Source organism: Chiroxiphia lanceolata, chromosome 2 (genome assembly GCF_009829145.1).
Source record: "Chiroxiphia lanceolata isolate bChiLan1 chromosome 2, bChiLan1.pri, whole genome shotgun sequence".
Taxonomy (NCBI): Eukaryota; Metazoa; Chordata; class Aves; order Passeriformes; family Pipridae; genus Chiroxiphia; species Chiroxiphia lanceolata.
Window position 1 is genome coordinate 85,432,985 of NC_045638.1, and position 19,438 is coordinate 85,452,422.

At 38.6% G+C, this 19,438-nt stretch overlaps 1 protein-coding gene across 24 annotated transcripts in view; it reads right to left on the minus strand.

The window, feature by feature from the left end:
- Positions 1-19,438, minus strand: part of DLG2 (discs large MAGUK scaffold protein 2) — an 847,901-nt gene that overhangs the window by 76,138 nt on the left and 752,325 nt on the right. For all 24 annotated transcript variants that reach the window (XM_032678105.1, XM_032678098.1, XM_032678102.1 and 21 more), the window contains one exon: positions 17,549-17,663. In XM_032678105.1, coding sequence (XP_032533996.1) covers positions 17,549-17,663 — 115 coding nt within the window. The remainder of the gene's footprint in view (positions 1-17,548; positions 17,664-19,438) is intronic.

Here is a 19,438-nt window from a genome sequence, read left to right on the forward strand (position 1 = left end):
CATATAGGGGTGGATACAGGGACAGCTACACAGCAGGAATTTAGAAACATTGCCTAAGCGTGTAAGGGTTGGTTTCAGGAAAGCCAAAGCTCTGCTAGGGTTGAGGCTTGCCAGTGGTGTCAAGGTCAACAGGAGCTTTTACACCTACATTAGCAGAAGGGCTGAACAAAGTAAATGTGAGTCCATTGTAGAATGGCATGGATGACTTAGTGACAGCAGACACAGATAAGGGTGATCAGCTCAATGCCTTCCTTGTCCCAGTCTTCACCAACAAGATCTCCCAGAGTGCTGTGCTTGGAGATGTGGTTCAGGAGTAGGAATGACCAGTAGTGCTGAGGACTGAACTTGACCCATGAAGAACCACGGGACCTGATGAGCTGTGTCCAAGGGGGTGGAGAGAACTGGCCAATGTCACAGCCAGACTTCTGTCATCTTTGAAAGATTGTGGAGATCAGGGGCAGTCCCTAATGACTGGAAATGTCAAACCATCTTCTAAAAAGGCCAAAAGATCTGGGGAACTACACGCAGATCAGCCTTCCTTTTGTGCCTCAGAACGTCAAGGAGCAAACCAATTTGGATCAAATTTATACTAAAGAAAAGGACAAAAAGAGGACTGGGAACAGCAAACATGGACTGACTATGGGTAAATCATGTCTGGAAGACCTGACAACCATCTAGAATAAAATGACTATGTTTTTGGATGAAAGTGAACACTGGACACCATTTATCTTGACCTTAATAAGACTTCTGATTCTTGCATCTGGAAATATTCTTGTATCCACGCTATGGCATTGTGATCTGGATGGATGGCAACTAATTGGGTAACAGTCTGGCCGGACATCAGCCTCAGGGGGTTGTGGTTAATGAGTCATACTCTACATGGAGGACAGCATGAAGTAGGGTAGCACAGGGATCTATGATGGAATGTCTATCCTGGGGTCTATGCCTGTTGTGTATGGCTGGTCAATGTGGCCATCAGGAATCAAGAAAGACAAGTGTAAAGTCCTGCAGTTCAAACAGACTAATCTCCTCATTGACATAGGTCGTGGAATCACACCTCTCTGCAGGCCCTGTGAGCCCTTGAGGATGGCAAGCTAGGCATGAGGTGGTCATATGCCCTGGTAGCAAAATTGGTGGAAGGATTATTGCTTGTGCCTGATCCTACTGAAATGTCCCAGGACATCATGGGAATGGCCTGGTAGAGAAGGAAAACAAACTTTGTCTTTCTAAATCTATTGATCTAACCATAGGACTATCCATGATTAGATGTCTCTAGTGGTGACCATATGGAAGTCTTCCAGGCAGGTTTAGCAGTATACTATCCTTTAATATACAGTGACTATCCACATCCACAAGAATGTTCATTCCTTGCTTAGGAAAGACACCTTCTTGTTCCATGTATGTTTTGGGGGCCTGTGCTCTAGGAGGCATTTAACCCTTGTGTAAAGGGAATAAGAACTATTTCCACTCCAGGGAACAAGGTATTCTCACCAGGCACCTAAGAAGGAATAGAAACAGGAAGCACATCTTTCTAACATTACTTTCTCTTGCTCATATGAGAAGCAGGATGACTTATAGCACCTTCCAGCACCTAAAGGGGGTCTACAAGAGAGCTGGAGAGGGACTTTTGACAAGGGCATGTAGTAATGGGACAAAGGGGAAATGGCTTTAAACTGACAAAGAGCAGCTTTAGATTAGGAAGAAATTCTTCCCTGTGAGGGTGGTAAGGCACATGTTGCTTAGAGAAGTTGTAGGTGCTCCATCCCTGGAAGTGTTTAAGAACAGGTTGGATGGGGCTTTTAGTAACCTAATTTACTGGAAGGCGTTCCTGCCCACAGCAGGGGGCTTGGAACTAGATCTTTAAGGTCCACTCCAACCCAAACTTTTCTGTGATTCTATGAGACTATCATAATTATTAAATCATTGTAATTTTAAGCTGCAAATGCACTGGAGTCAAACTGTAAATGCTCCCCCTCCATAAAAACATGATAGGCCTTCAGGAAATGTAAAGAACAGCCCCCTTCTACAGAGCACGATCGGTCAGCAAGCCAAAACAATAACACCTAATTTTTTATTTTACCAAGAAAAATTACCAATTAATCAGCCATCAGTGAAATCTATGTCAAGCAAAATATTGGCAGAGGAAAGCTTAGCCTGCCTGGTAGATGACTGCTTTTATCAGTGAAAAACACTAAGAAATCAGAAAATAAATTCTAAAATTAGTTAATGATCTCAAACAAAGTTTCAATTATTCTTGTAATTGGAGATGATTAGATTTTTCTGTACACACACTAGGAAAAAATAATTAACAGAAATACAGAATCTTTAAGTCCCAGACTATCATGATTATCTAAAAAGTATTTATATTTTCATACAAGCACTTCTCCAGATCTAATTATACTAAAATACTTCTGTTGGTACTTCGTTCTTCCAAGAATAGTCTGCACAGCTGATTTTATAAATACTCTTTACCCCATAAGGTCCTATTGCCATGTACAATGTGTGATTAGAGGTAAAGCACAACAAGAAAAACATACCCAGTGTTTCACTTTGAGAGATTCTATTATTTCTGGTATAAATATCACTCAGAGAGAATCCTACTCAAGTATTTGACCTAAACATTAGCTAGTCTACTTTCTAGCAATACTGAAAGAGAGCACAAGTGTTGTTTACCCAAACATCTCCTGTGGGTGTAGCCTTTTTGGTATGTAATAAAGACACAGTTACAAGAAATATTCCCTTTTTCCTGGCTGAAAAGATGAAATCCTTGACTTAGAAGGCTCTAAGATCAGATTCCAATAACCTTGAATTGCTATCAGCTCATTTCCAGAAGAGCTCTGCAGAGAAGTAAGAGCTCTGCAGAGAAGTAAGAGCACTGCAAACTCTATAGTTTTATTTTATTTTGTTCTGCCTCTCATAACAGAAATGGATGAAAGGCTGGATATGTGACATGTTTTCAAAGAAAAGGACATAGTGATGTGTTTTCGATGGAGTTTTCTTCATGATTTGTAGTTCCAGTACGTAAATGATATGTCAGAAGTCAGAGAGAAAAACTGGATTATCCTTTTCTTAAACCTATTGGGGTTTTCTTGTTTATGATACATCAGAACTACAAACAGAGCCTAGCCATATTGATCTGAAGCTGAAGCATTAGAAGTAATCTTCTGATCCCATTAGAAAAACTGCCTCTGGTGAATCTCCTTTTCCATTTGTCTGCAACAGAAAAAAATCCAACTGCTTTTCACACTATCTAATTCAGAAATTTCAGATAAAGTTTGATGTCACACTCTTCAGAGTTTGGTGACTGAAAGAGTCTGAGTTGATTTATTCAAAATCTGCTTATCTCCAATAACCGTAAGTAGGTGTACTACAATGGACAAACAGCTCGTTGTAGTGCTTCAGCATCACTCCATATCTCTCTAACAATAACTGTGTATCTTTAAGTCCTAAATCCATGCAGAATCTGAGCTCTTCAATTCCAGAATGATACCACTTATCTTCCTGGAGAAAGAACTCAGATAGGATGGAAAATTCTTTGTGTTCTTTAAACAGGCAGAGCACTTCTAAACAGTAACCTGAAGTAAAATTCTTGCTAGCACTAAGATTTTTATCTGAGCTATGGCAGCATATGACTCCTTGATTCACACCACATTACCGTTAGTTATATTGACTGCAGATGGGTTTTTATTGATTTTGTAGAAGACGTCATTATTACAGAATGTTTAATAAACACATCTAAAGTATTTCCCATATTTCATATACTTATTGGTCTGCTCTTTCTAAATCTAATAAAATTCCATTTCAAATTGATGCCCACTGTAGCTTTGGAATATATTCAGAGCTCAAGGCAACTAGTAGAAAAATAAATGCAAATCTTTTGTGTAATGTGATGGGATATATAGTGCATATCCATAGATGGAACACCTAAAGTGCAATTGCAGCAACTTAATATTTTATAAAATTCCCTAAAAAAGCAGCATTGAAACCTGAGTATAATTGAAGTGTCCTTTCCTAAAAATTCAAAAGCCTATAAAAAAAGTAGGGATTTTCCGTTTGCTTATCTTAATGAAAATTAAAAGCTGCTGCACTCAAGCAAGGAAATAATAGCAATTAAGAAGTTTAGGGAAAGGAAACTGTGATCCTTCTGCACACTCTCCACATTAAAAGGGAGTATATTCTTATATCTGTCCAAGCCTGACGTCTTTCAGATGGCAATACATACAAATTAAAACTAAAGTAGCTGAAAACCCACCCATCATACCAGACTTTCATATTCTATTGAGAGGAAAACAATCCCATTTTCTACAGGCTCTAAATTCATTAATAGTTCTGGCATTACTCTGGACAATGTTCACGTCATGAATTCAGTCAAATTGCCTATTCTTTCATACTTTCAGGGAGAAAAATATCCTGTCTGCTGATTATTTCTTTTACATTATTTTCTCCAGATTTCTTGCAGCTGAAGCTGCTGCAATTCTCATTAAAGGAAAAAATATTTGTTGAATTTTATCCAAATTTTTAAATTGTTTTGATATTCTTAAGAGACCCTATAAGCGACATTTCCAAATGAATGACTGTGTGCTGGTGGAGCAGCAAACAGACAAAGGCAGATAAATTGATCACTGAGGAGAAGAAATTTAAAAGAAATCCCTGTGTGCCTAATTATGTTCTGTTTAAACATAATCTAAATTTTAGCATCAAACAATAATACAAATTAAGGTTAAACTACAACCCTGAAAACATAAAGAAATTAAAAGATGATTGCATTAACACAATAGTTACAATAAAAAGTTATACTTATTGGTCTACGTGAAAAGGTAGCATATCCTTCAGATATTTAAATAAATTCTCAGGCATTTGGAGAATGATATCAGATTTATAGGAACGAACAGTTATTTGCCACTAAATTAGTGTTAGTGAAACTCACCTGACTGCCAGGTTTCATATCTGTTTGGCATGGAAGTTTATAACCTGTAGTTACTGCAAGTGCATCAGGAGATGTAGTGAGCTGTGGACTGAAAACTGACCCATCATCTTCTAGCAGTAACCACTACATGTTGACTGGATAGTAAGCCCAACACAGAAATTGATATGAAGTTTGTAAGCGTCCACTTCTGTTAATTTGTATTTTGTTTTTCTTACTGATATTCTAATTAATTATTAAAGTATAAGTAGATGAATAGATTTTCAAAGACTTATCATGAAAATTCATGACCAGTTCAGCTTTGCTGAAAGATCTGCTAAAGTTCACAAGGCCTTCAATATGAATCCACATGCAAATATCAATGATGAAGGAAGAATTCTGATTTTTATGTCTGGAACATCTCACGATTCTGGCTTAAACCAGAGTAAAGACTGATGACTCTAATTGCAGTTTAGTTGGGGCTAACTTTAGCAGAATGAAACTCATGTGAATCAGATCTGATGAAGTGCCGTGCACTGAAGCGATGCTGATACTCAAAACCCTGGTAGAGGTTTTAGGAACCTAGTTCTGACATTGCTAATGTCACTGTAGCTCACCCTTTTTTTGCTAAAGAAAGGCAGGTATGAAATTAGGACCAGACACTAGAGTCCTAAACAATATAGAGTATTAAAATCTAAGTTATTAAATAACGTGATTAATTTGCTATTAAATGAATAACAGTGGATGTTACTAAAATGTGTCTGTAGTGTCATGTCTGGATGAAACTCTGGGCAGAATAACTCAGAGAACAAAGGTACTTTCCAGGAAATCTCACAGGGCATTACATCCACAACCTCTCCCTGCAGCAGAGCCTTCTTGCCACAATAGCTCTCAATGGATGTGGCAATGCTCTGACAGCCAGTACAGAAAAGGAAAAATCACTTTCAGTGCTTATACTGAAAGGGCGATTGCATTTTGAGTCTGCAAACTGTGTTAGAAACATTGCTTCTACCCTGTTTTCTGTAGTGCTACTGAAAATGATTTTGATTCTGTCTAGTCTCAATTTGTTTTCAGGATGGGTTCTGTTTCCTTGTACAGAAATACATGAAGAAACCACAGACATTTTTTAAAACTAAACTTTACTTTTTACAAGAATAGTTCTGAAGTATTCTCAGCAACATGGAAAATGACAGACAATCTGACTGGCTGGGTACAGAGGGGAACAGCTTGAAGTATGGCTTTGCATCTTGAATCATATGCAAGAAAGAGGCAAAATACTGCTGAATGGCAATTAGGTTGTTCTTCCATTTTATCATTGATAACCTATGATCCTTTTCTGTACAAATTGTCTTACAGTCTCTGTAGAAAGGAGTAATTACTACAGTGGGTCACTGCAGCCTCTACCTGGACTGTAAAATGTCTCAAGGACATCAAGAAGAAAAAGCCTGGCTGCAGAGATAGTGCTTTTTAAAAGAAAAAGGAAAATTACAGATCTTTTTGGTTCACAGAATGAAATAAATATTGATACTTTTTTTGAAATGGGGAGGATAGGTATCACGAGCAGCACCTGAAGATAAAAACTATTTCAATGTGACATAACTAAAATCTGAGCAGTTAGAAATACAAGGTTATAAAAAACCCTAAAACCTTCTATGTTGTCAAGTAACTGTCTCTGTCCTAGTTTTTTTTCGGAAAGCTTTCAGCTGCTGCCCACTATGCCAGAACTCTTTTGAACAACTAGAAGGAAGATGTGGGAACAGAAATTGCAACACGTTTTTGCTTTCTCTGTAAGCAGGGGTTTTTATAGGAGTAGGTATTATGTGTTGCTAAGCAGGTGTGTTGGGTAAAGGAATGTGGTTGCCTGCAAGGTCAATTAAAAAGCATAAGAAATAGAATCTATGGAAAGTGGGTGACTAGTTATTATAATTCCTATTTAATGAGGAACATCTGGCAAATTCTTCACCAGATAACTGATAGTCTTCTTTTCTTTGCTACATTTGTAGCTAAAGCAATAAGAGTAAGAATATGCAAGAGAAGTGTGAGCCACAATGAGAGTCTTCAGAAAAGATGAAGTTGGAGACATGGAAGAATGCAGATGTGCACACACACATATATATAGACACACAGTGATATGTTAATCTCTGAAATAATGTTTTACTCCATTTGTTCTGAATATGAGGCATGTTAAGAGAGGATCAAATCCTACTTGTCGAGATTGGTGTGCAAGAGAGAAAGAGACAGGGTAAGCAGTGCAAAGCCTGCACTGGTACAGCAGCCTACTGTGGCTGGCATGCTGAGCTGGGTCCCCTTGGACACCAGCTTTAAGTATCAACCAGCACCACACAACCACCACTCCCAGCAAAAATAGTAATGTAGCTGCATCTAAGCCAGGGTCTATTCTACATGATGTCAGTGATACCTGAGAGGACCTATCTATGCCTGAGAGGACCTATCTTTCTGATTCAGTACTTTTATCCTTCTTACAAGAGTGAAGTGGCAGTGAATCACAGAATATACTGTGTTGGAAGGGACCCACAAAGATCACCAAGTTCAGCTCTTAAGTGAATGGCATGTGTGGGGATCGAACCCACAACTTTGGTGTTCCGAGCACCATACTCTTACCAATCAAATGGAGTTCCTGAGGAGCTCCCTATGATCCCCAACACAGGCTGGCAACTCCCCATCCTCCCAGGCTCACCATAGCATTAGTACAGCAGTATCTATTTCTAATGAGAAGTAAAAGGGTGAGAAAAGCCCATTGGTCCCACTTAGCCTCATCACTTAAACTTGGTTGGTCTGCCTTCTCATAGATAGACTTCCTAGCAGTAAGATGAAAGATCCTCCTCATTTATCCTTATTGAAAGAAACTTTGAATGGGAATTCCCACTGCCCCTTTCAGCAGTGTTATGTCCTATTTCAACACTTCTCAGCTTTGTTTCAACACTGCTGATTTGGAGAGCGTATTCTACAGTGGCTCTATGACTTTTCTGTAGAAGATTTCAGGTAGAAAACTCTTCAATAGAGCTAAGCATCTTCTTTCTCTCAAACTGGCCACTGCACTATGGGCCAAAGCACATATTTAGATTTCCAACTTTTGACTGTATTTGCAAAAGCTTTTATTTCAGTGTTTTCTTCTCTGTGTTTGTGGTCTAACTTACTGTCTTGTACTTTTCCAGTTGAGAACTGCACAAACCGACGGTGTCCTATTATAGCTGTTGACATGGAAACATCATAAGCAACTATTAGTTGGATAAGACTGCTTTTTTACATAGAACAGACACAGCTTAAATGCCTGTTTTGCTGACTCACTTTCAGCCATTTTAAGCCACAGACAGTTTATCTTCGCTTTCACCTCCCCCCCTCCACATCGATGGATCATGTTCTGAGTCTCTGCTTAGAAATGAGGCTGAAATTGTGTCTATCTTGGTTATAAAAATTTCAAACAAATCATATTCCCACATGTGGCCAAGATCCTCATCCTCATCATCTTCTGGCTTAGATATTATTCTAGCTGACACTTTCTAATCTCCGAAGCAGAAAGCAGGCAGTCACTCTAGGGAACTGGAAAGCACAATATATTGCAATGAAAAGCTATTAAAGCACCTCTTAAGAAAAGAAAAAGGTGTGCTGCTTCTGTAAAGCAGACATCATGTCAAGCATATTACCTGTTCTGGGACATTATTTCAATAACTTATGAAACTGAGTAATAAGAAAAATGGCCAGAAGTATGTACTACTTATGCTTTCTGAAGTTGCTAACTGAAAAGCTGTTTCAGCAGGCATTAATAATTCAGTACTGAGGACATGATTCCAGGTTTCAGCCAGTTATTTAAAATCCAACAAGTTTTACTTATAATATAAAGATAAAATGAATTAGGCAAGCACGGCTTTGATAAGGAGCTGCTTTATATTCTGTTTTCTATTCTGAACTTTAGGCAGAGCTTATTATCTCACATTACTGTAGGCTGTCCTTTGAGCCAGTCCTTTGAGATGCTCATTTCCACATGCATTAGCTCACAATTTTGAACACAAAATAGTCAATGATTTGCAAAGCCACAACCACATGGAAATAAATCTGCTTTTTGTCCTTTTTCAACACAACTGGAGAAACACTGATAAAAGGCTTGCTGGGCTGCTGGTTCATACTGCAGCTAACGCTGCATTGCACCCACGTCTCTGGAAGGAATTGGGTGAACTCATTTCATAGCCGGTACCTAAGGCAGCAGATATGATAAACATGAAGATGTGAAGGAAAGAGCTGGTGTCAGATGCAGAGATGAGACTGTTTGACTGATGTGTTTATATCTTCAGTTTTCACTCTCCATTAACTGCTTCTTCTTTGTCTGCTAAATGTTATTAAAAATTGCAAACAAACTTCATTTTTCTTTAGCTGTTCATTAGTATCAACACTGCAAAAAAGTATCAGATGAATAAGAAATGTAGTAAGCGTTAGGAAAAACTGTAGTAGCTTATGAGGTGGCTAATAGTTTCAACTGACTATATACCAAATAAATTGATTTTCACAGTCCTAGGTTATTGGTGAGGCATATTGTTGTATTTATAACATCACATTTCAGGCTGTTTTTTTTAGCACCAGAATGCCATCAAACTATAAGCCTGAAGGTCTTCGAATTGTGAGTAGTCCAAGATTAATAATTCTCACATCCATCTTTCAGCTAAGAGTGGCATCACCATTGTGAGTCTTTGTTAAGACACATCAGTTAATAGTTAAGACACTTCAGTTAAGGACCTGTCAAAATTTCACTGCCATAATATACAGATATGTGAAATGCTCACAGCTCCCCCTGACATCAGTGAGAGGTCACCTTAAGAAAACCCCCAACAAAACAGTTTTTCTCCAGATTTTCTCTGTTCTTCAATTTTCAGTTGAAATTTTTAATTTTTCCTTTACTCTGTTCTTAGCAGAAGAATGATGAACGCCGTAATTTTTGTAAATGCCTCTAAGCACATAAACAGTTTGAATTTTGTAAGAAAATATTACATTTGCTTTGACAAAGACAAGAATTGGTGTCATCTTCCTTCTTCAATTTAGATGTTTTTGTTCTAAACATGACATTCAAAGTAATAAATAATAACTACTGGATTTATTACCCATTGTCTTAGGTGATTCTTATATTCCAGCATATCCCTCATCCTTCGCTGTTCTTCTGTGTTTCTCATAACTAATGAAGACCCAAGTGAATAGTTTTTCAGTGATACTGTTCAGCTTCTAAACCTCCCCCTGGGGAAATGGTCTCTCAAGCACAGAGAATGACCCTCCTTGCTTTGAAATATAAAGATTTACACTATTTTCTTGGTTCTGAATTCGAGCAGCTCTCACTGAAGCCAATGAGAATACTAATGCCAGGAGAATCTGGAAAAAAATTTATATTAAGAGGAAGAACTGCTAAAAAGTAGTAATTGAATATTCAGAAACTCAACCAGTATGTGTGAAATGAGTAACGTCCCAAGCAGGTTTCAATTTTCCACCCTGAAAAGGAATTTCAAGTCCAATAAGCCATTTCAGGACTGTAGTTTATGTGTGTACCTATCTGGCCATTTCCAAACATGTCTGCATTATACCACTTATGACAGATTTTCTGAATGCATGTTTCCACTCTGTGCTATAATTTGGACCGTTCAATTGCCTAGGAATTTGGGGTAGGTGAACAAATTGTACTAAAATTCCACTTTCCTCCACTTACTGTTCAGCAAAGGGAATTCTAATGGTTCTATCATGCCATTAAAGTACAGGCATAGTTATGTAAGCTATCGCTATTTCCTCATTAAAACAAAAAAATAATGTCTAGGTGCCAGACTCACTCACATTTGCTCTCCAGAAGTCTGGATTGACCTACAGTCAATACTGAGTACTGAAAGAAACTACAGTGAGATGCTGGAGTCATAAACTCATCCTGCTTGATGACCATGCTCTGAGTGTATGTGGATCCTCAGTAGCACTAACTAAAGTGACAAATGAATTCAGAAGGAATCCTGGGGGATAAGAATATGGGAAACAAACTAGCTTAATTAAACAAGACTGTCGATGTTTCAAAGCTACATTGCAGAAGAATGCAGAGACAACAGTCGGAGAGTTTGATGTTACAGCTTCTTCTAGGTATGTATATGAATACTCTGTGTGTGTGTATGAGAGCGAAAGAGAAAGACTTTCGGTGTGGGTGGGATTCAGATCACACAACTTGAAGTGTCTCTAATATAGATGTTTACATCTCAGCTAGTCACCTAAGGCTCCTTCCACTCAACTGGGAGAAATAGACATTTTTAGGGCATGATTCGCCTGAGCAATTTTCCATGTCTACTTCTGGATGAGATGAATTGTACTCTGAAAGTGCTGAGTGCACTCCACTGACTCAAGAGAGATACTAGGGAACTAACTAGCTTAAGTGAAAAATTTTGCAATGTGTATGTAGATATAGCATGTATTTAAAACTAACATATCCATTTGGATTTTCTTTATATATATATATATATATACATATACATCTTTCAAGAAAAATATTCTCTCTCTTTGTGAGGAGTATTTAATTATGGTCATTTCATGTCTCTCCACTTCTCTCAGTACCTTCTTCTGAAAACCCCTCTTTATCACGTTTCTCCTTCCAGTCCTATATAGTAGAGCTTTCTGTCACCCAGTCTGATATTATCACGTGTTCAGGTTTCACTACTGCAATGTCTCCAAAAGCTGCATTTCTCATGTGGATTTCAGACTGCATTGCAACCAGCTGTGCAGCTTCCCAGGAGAATTTTGCCCATGGAGCTTTAACCTGAAGTTCAGTGGCCTGTGGGGGTTCACTGCCTCAAAGAAGACAGGGAGATGGAACAGTGGCTTTAACAGTCATTGCATAAAACCAGTCCCGGATACCAGATTCAGTCTTCACAAACTGCCTCAACCAAACTTCAGTTGTAACTCTACAAACTTCATAACTGAGAATTTCTATGATGTGCTGAAAATCAATGTCTCTCTAATGAAAGGTGTCCCTGCCCATGGCAGGGGGATTGGAACTAGATTATCTTTAAGGTCCTTTCCAACCCAAAACATTCTGTGATTCTATGATACAGCAACATGCTAATTTCTAAATTCAGGATATCTATATAAAGGTGTCTAATACCTAAGTAGAATTCATGGTACTGGGAATCAGAGTAAACAACCAGAAATACCTCAGCCTTGGCTTCTGTTTTGCTGCTGCTAAGTTACCATGGAAAATCTTCAGATTCTTATTCCTCTTGGCTCAATAAAAAATGAACCAGAACAAATTAATTTTTAACACATAATACTATGTGTTTGTACAGCACATATCTAACAAAGCTGTGAAACACTAGTTCCAGCTAGAAGAAGACAAAAATATACTGGACTAAGAGGCACATCTTTGCACTGTGTACAGTATTTATAAATAATGCAGCATGGACTGAAACAAAAATGTTGATCATAAGCTTCTTCATCTTATTAGGAACAAGCTCTGCCGTGGGGCCCACATCCCCCTTTAGCTTTCCCTGTACAGTGGAGAGGCAGCTGCAGGACCACTTCTTCTGACATTACAGCTGGATCCAGTCCTGCCCCAACCCCGATTTCCACCCCCACTTTTACAGCCAACTGTACCATTCACATTGTGCAGATATATTTGAAAGCAGTGCTGAAGTTGAAATACCTGCATTTCAGTAATCTCAATCAGTCCCTTCATACAGAGCAACAAGGAGCCATTATGAGATGAATGATATTTGGTCACTGAAGGTACTGAACAGATTTTAAACAGTGAAGTGGCAGTGAAAGGGCTGGGGAAGGTGTGAAACTTTTGAGTTTTTTCTTCAGAGTGTGATACATCTCCACAGTGACTGGTTGAGGCTTTGGACAACTGGAGTTTTTAAATATAAACATAAACATTATTTCAGAAGCTGTCTAGTTTGAATAAGGCTTAAAAGGTGCAGTGACTCTATAAACCAACAACAGACTCTAAGACAGCAGGCAGATGATTCCTGAAAACCTTTTCTTTGTAGGTCTAGTAGCAATTACGGAAGTATCTAGTTTTACCCTCACAAATCTAGCAGAGGTACTTTAAGCTCAGAAGGAACCTAGTAAATCAACACGAAAAGCCCTTAAGCTCCCAGTTTTCTTCAAAGCTTGACAATTTTATATTAAAGTTTCAGTGGCTGCTCAAATTCACAAAACTTTTTAAAGGACTGTACTTCTCTGATGCTTAACTCTTCAAAAGCCTGTCATGATCCATAGGCTATGAGTTAAATAACACAATCTGGCATTTCCTAAGAGTACCAACAGTAGCCAAACATAGCCTGAAAAATTTGACTATTGATATGGATTTAGAAGGATAAAGCAAAGCATATACTTTTTTTCAAGATGGATAAATATATAATCTCACAAGATCAGATTTTAAAACCTTGAGCCAAAAAGACAAAAAGGAAGACATGAATTTGCATATGAACCACTAAAGATCCTGCTATGTATGAATATGGCACAACATTTAGCTGGCGATGGGTTTGTTTACTTTCCTTGTTCATCATGAACTGATGACTGAATTCCAATGACTTCAAAATGATAATAGCTAAATTTTTTTAGCCTATTACTTCAGTTATTGAATTCAATTTAAATTCATTCACTTTCACAACCAAATAAAGCATAAAAATAACATTTGCCATGTTTCATATTAGTTCTCTCAATTTCTGCTTTTCTTTCTGTATTTCTTTTTCTCAACAGAGAGATTTAGTGACAAAGAAGTTTTGGGTTTCCAAAAGGATTAACAGGACTTCCTACTGCTCCATTCTCCCCTAAAGTGTCACACTTTGCCTTTATTGTTGTGAACTTTCTGATGACATCCCAAACAGAGATACAGGGTCTGTGACACAAAAGGAACAGGTAGTACTGAAAAAAAAATAAATCAGAAATTCCTGGGAAATATTCCAGGAGGCATCAGAAGGACAGACTGGCATAAAGAAAGAAAAAAATAAAAAAAATCTGAAACACCAGAGTATGCACAGATAGATCATGTCAAAGAGCTACTCAGTTTCTCTGAACAAGTAATTCTTGATCTTTCCTGTGTTTTATACAATCCTTAAGTGTGACTTTACATTGCTTTCAGCCATCTACTTCTAGTCTCATATTCAACCCTTTAACCCATATTACATTTTACTTCACTTCATTTAATATAATATCTTTTATATATCTCAATGCTATGCTATTTTAGTAGGGGAGGGATGGGGAAATCACAGACTGTAAGCTAATGAAGAAGCCCTGCATTCACTGAACCCCATGTCCACTGGTATGTCTGTACTCTTTCTCATCCTCTTTTGTTGGCTTTTCTATGAGCAGATAATGCCACATTTTCAATTATTGCAACCTATATAGATCTTAATCTATTTCCCTGTGCTGCCTAGAGTATAGTTATTTACTTTGATTAAGCTCCCTAGCTAAAAAAAACCCAAACCTATGCTTGGCATACTCAGTGAAGGACAGCAGAATCACTACATCATACACTACTACATACATACACTACAAAGAAAGGAAAACAGCAAACTTGAATCATCAGCTTGGCATTACAGCTACAGATTTACAGTAACATATGGTAATTTGCCTCAAGTTCTCTTGCACATGCTGAACAAAATAATCCATTGAAAGAGACATGCCTTGAATTGTAAGAATAGAAACCAAATGCTAGATCCCAGCTTTTTACATGACTCCCTGTCTGTAAAGAGTTCATCCATAAAGAGAACATTTTCTTTGAAAACAAGCACATTTCTGAACAAACATTTATTTTTTCCTTAGTGCCTAACTGAGACATAAGCTACCTTTGTAATTATTGTACATGAATTGAACTAACAGTGCCAGGTACAATGCTGAAGGTGCTACTGCACTACAAACACATTATAATAATATGTAAAATACAAAGCCTCTCAAACAGACTGCTCAGACAGCCGCTTGTGTGGGTTCGACTGCAAAAAATATATACTAACAAAGGTGACTGAGACTTTTGTGGTTTTCTGCTTTAGAGGTTTGGAGCATTTGTTGGAACAACTCTGGAATAGAAGAACAGATTTTGCATTTATGGTTTGGCAAGTGCTATTTAGATAAGCAGCTAAGACATCAAAGACTCCTGTAGTGAAGCACCAGGGCATAGCAGCTTTAGTGAGGCAAACCACAGCCAGACTTCATAAACGAGCAGAAAACCAGGCTCATTGATGCACACAGAGCAGTACTGTACAGAAAAACTAGGCTAGTCCAGATGCAGTACAGCTTGGCTCAGTGTGCAAGTTAAAAAGCCTCAGTTCTCAGCAGAGCTTACCAGGTCAATACTGATACGGGAGTAATTGAGCTTTGCTACAGTTCAAACCAGTAAGTTGTTCAGGACTCTGTGTTAGCCCTTTATGTGTACACTGATGTGGCAGGAGGGCCTACCCAAATAAGGCCTAGAATCCAATCAGAGAATGCATACAATGCAAGCTGTCATGCAAGTTATCTGTGACGAGTTACTGGTGGCACCAGCGTACTGTTTTGGTGTTGAAATGCTAAAACCACCCTGGTCCACCAAACTCCAAGAGCACATTCTGCTTTTCGAAGTTGGACATGACAGGTAAGATGGGAGCTGGCCTGTAAATGTGTGGCTAGCAGTCAACTACTTTATGCTATAGAAGTCCAGTCCTCTTTCATACAGTCAGGTTCTTCTAACATAACCCTTCTTGAAGTGTGGATGTAGAGATTCTTCCCCTGTGTAGGGGCACCCTCCAAGGATACTCCTCAAGGCTGAGAGGAAGAGATCTCCCCATGAACGTTGATATGGGTGAATTATATCAAATCTCTAATAATTAATTCCTTTTTGCTAGTTTTAATATAATTGCTTCAATAATTGCTTCAATATAGTGCACTATCCTATCTTATACTATACTACTCGTAGTTTTAGCTTTTATATTGTGTAGTAAATAATTTGGATTAAGATCTTTTATCTGATCATTTGTAATAAAAAAATGATTAATTTTATATAAATATTCTCATTTTGTCAATCATTAAAACCTGCAGGACAAAAGCGGTTCACTCACTCCTCTGTAATTCCTTACATTTAAACTGTTGACACAATCCAAGGCTAAGATTGGCTTCAGCTTCACCTAGACTCCTCTCTGAGAAGGAGTTTAGAAAGCAAGGGAGTCCTCATGATTTAACAGCAGGGCTTCTTTAATAAATTTTGTCTAAGCCTTCTATACCTGTGACAACCGGAATTAACCTGAAGCTACTGGCCTGGACTTGTTGTATCACTGCTCCCCACATTTTAGTTTCCTTGCTTACCCCAAGCAAAGTAAGCTTGGACTATCTCTACACATGCAATTGTAGCTTTTCATAAAATGCATATTCAGAGAGCTGACCAAACCTCTTGACAAAAAAAAGTCACTCTGTGTTTGGTCTGGAAAAAAACCCGAATTCATGTCAGAGAAGGTTAGAGATGCATTGAAAACCGGAACACTTCCAACCTGACCTTGCCCAACAGCAAGACCACTGGTAACAGTGATCCATATCCTTTCAGTCCTTGCTTCTTCTGGCGACAGTGCCAATTAGTACTTCATGTGGTTGCTGCTCACCAGAATAAGATCATTCATGCTAACATTTAAGTTTTCCCTTCCTTCTCTGCTACCTAACCCTTTCACACTGAGAGCATAATGACAAAATGTAGAATTTAGCCTTAATTGGATCTCTGCAATGTTATCACCTGAATTAGCTCCCCTGTGAATAATTATCACTGCCTAGAGGCTGACAAATTGCTTCCCTCTACTTCATGATTGTCAGGAATTTCAAATTATATGCTGAGCACGGGGAGGCTGAGGAAAGGGGTGGGGAAGGAGGGGGGATGAAAATGAAAGCCTAGAGAAGCATAATCATAAAGTTTATTAAAATACTTGGCACAGAGTTCCATAGTCTCCACAAGTTCCAAAAGGTATGAGTGACAGCAAGAACTTTGCTGGGGCAACTTGGCAACATCCAGTCTTTCACCCAGCAAAGACTACGGCAATAGACTTGCACAGTCAAACTGCAACCACTGCTCACAGTTAGGCAACTCACATGTTATTAACTACCCTATTTAATATATGTACACCAACTTGTTTACTATTTCATCTGCAGGTTTGATCTTGCATGGTTTCTTTGCAGCATAGACTGATAGAAGTGTAAACATACTCAAGAGGATAGCAGCAGTCTGTCATGCATTTAGAAAAGTATATAACAGTTCTTGCATTTTAAGAAAAAGGTCTTGGTGAAAAAGTGTTCTTTCTGAGAACAATCCTTGTCTGGGCAAGACCTCACACAGAAACATAGTGTCATTATACCACAATATCCATTTCAGTTGTCGAAAGAGCTGACAACTGGGAAGAAATTTTTTTCTCATAAAGCCAAGTCACTGTAAAGGTATAATACTCTGAAAATTACTTGAAGTGGTCAGATTAAGCAATAGGACAAATAGGGCTTTTATCCAGTTTTTACATTGATGCTGCTGTGCTTGTAAGATTGATGCATTTCTCAGTTCATTTCAATGCAGCTCCTCAAACTTCTTTCCCATCTTGCTGAACTAACAACACGGGTCCGGCATAGACAAGGTAGCTGCCGACATATTTCCAAAAGAAAGATTTTCCTGCTTACCTGACATACAGTGACCTCTTCTGATTAGTCCTCAGGGATCCAGACCCAGAACTCATGCTGTGATTCATCATCTGCTCACGCAGGTCATGGATTTTTGCCTCAAATCGAGCGTACTCTAAGGAGATAAGAAACGCACAGAGAATAAAGATATTTTAGTTTTCTTGACCTATATAATCATTAGGGCTGCTAAATGCAAATTGCTATTAAATTAATGAATGTAAGGCATGTCCTGAAAATGGAAGTCTAACAGGACCTTGCATTAATGTATCATTTTAGGTAAATAAATGTCCTTTTCATTATGGTACCTGAATATTTCAGCACTGACTAGGTGAGGAGTCAGATAGCTACACACACTGAACTGCAGTTTCAGGAAATGAAAGGAGGTTCTAAGTGTGTTACCAAATATCTCTCAGTTTGTGGAAAGGATGTTGAAAGCAGTTTTCCACTGTATCATTCCTCCTTCCAAACAATCTGATACGTTGTTAGGGGCAGTGGGATGGTGCACTGAAGTTATTAATGAGTCAAGAATTTACTGTAAAATCCCATCAAACTGAAGAAGATATCTCCAAGTCTAATTATCCCCACAGCAGCTGTCAAATCATTATATGAGCAATTAGCCACCCTATTTACTCTGCCCACTGAGGTTTGGGCTCTGTTTCTTTTAAATAGGTGGAGCCGCAACTTGGTCTTAGGTTGGGTGATCCCCAAAATGCCAAAACCAAGCCGCATAAGGATGGCACAAAACTACCTTCCTCACCTTGTTCTCCTCCATAGCTCTGCTGGCAGCTTTGTAAAATGTTGTGACATGCTGACCAGCAACATGGGATCAGCACTTGAACAAAGATTCAACTAGAAGTGTATCATTTGGTAAGGCTCCTTGCTGACAGGACCCAGCCCTTGTACAGCTTGGTCAATGGTCCCTTCTGCTGGCATGTTCCCCTTGCTCGTTGTGTGACCTAATGGTTTTGGTTTGCAAGAGGAAAGGCTGAAGTTTTGGAGACAAATTCTAATTCCTTGTAACTGACAACCTACAGGCAATGCTCCAACCACACAGAGAGTCATATTTCAACCTAAGCCCAGGAAATCTATTGATGTGAGCTAGAAGACTAACTTGAGAGAGTGTACACAATACATTTCAATGAGTCAGTGACACTTTGAAGAGTAAGATCTTGCAGACTGATGCCAGCAAAGAGGAGATGTTTCCTGCACCTGAATGTTTTGTTGCACTGATGCCTTCAAAAGAAGGATTCTTTTCCCCACAGAAAGGCTAGAGCACAAGTAAAACAGCAATGCAATGTTTCCTCCCTTAAAGGCTGGAGGTACATCCCGCCAGATCACACCACCTCTCAGCTTAAGCAAATAAATCTTTACAGTGCATTTATAACCCATTGGCCTGCATCCTGTTAGCTGCTGTTTGAGTTACATGAGAACACTGTAAGACAGCAATATTCACATTTTCTCCTAGTAGAAATCTCAACATTATTTTTGTTTGATCATTTGCTGTTCCCACTGGCTCAGTTCCCAGAATGTGTAGATGCTTTGCAATAACTAATTCATTTTATTCAGACGACTTTAACTTTTCATTGGATAAAAACACCTGACCTTTGCAAGATCCCACATTTTACATAAACACTAGCTACCTTCAAGCTGGTTTAGCAGAGTGATTTGATTTGGGGGTTTGTGTTTGGGTTTTTTCCCTTCTTCATCCTTGACACATTTTACCTCCCTTTACCTATCTTCCATTGACCTTTCTTGGCATTGCCTACTCAGTCTGTTAAGTGACAGTGGCTACTTTGCTAGTCAGCTGGGAACCACTGCTGTGGTATAAGACTCTTCAGTCTTCCCACATACCTATGATTTCACTGACTGCAACTGAAATTCTGTATGTCA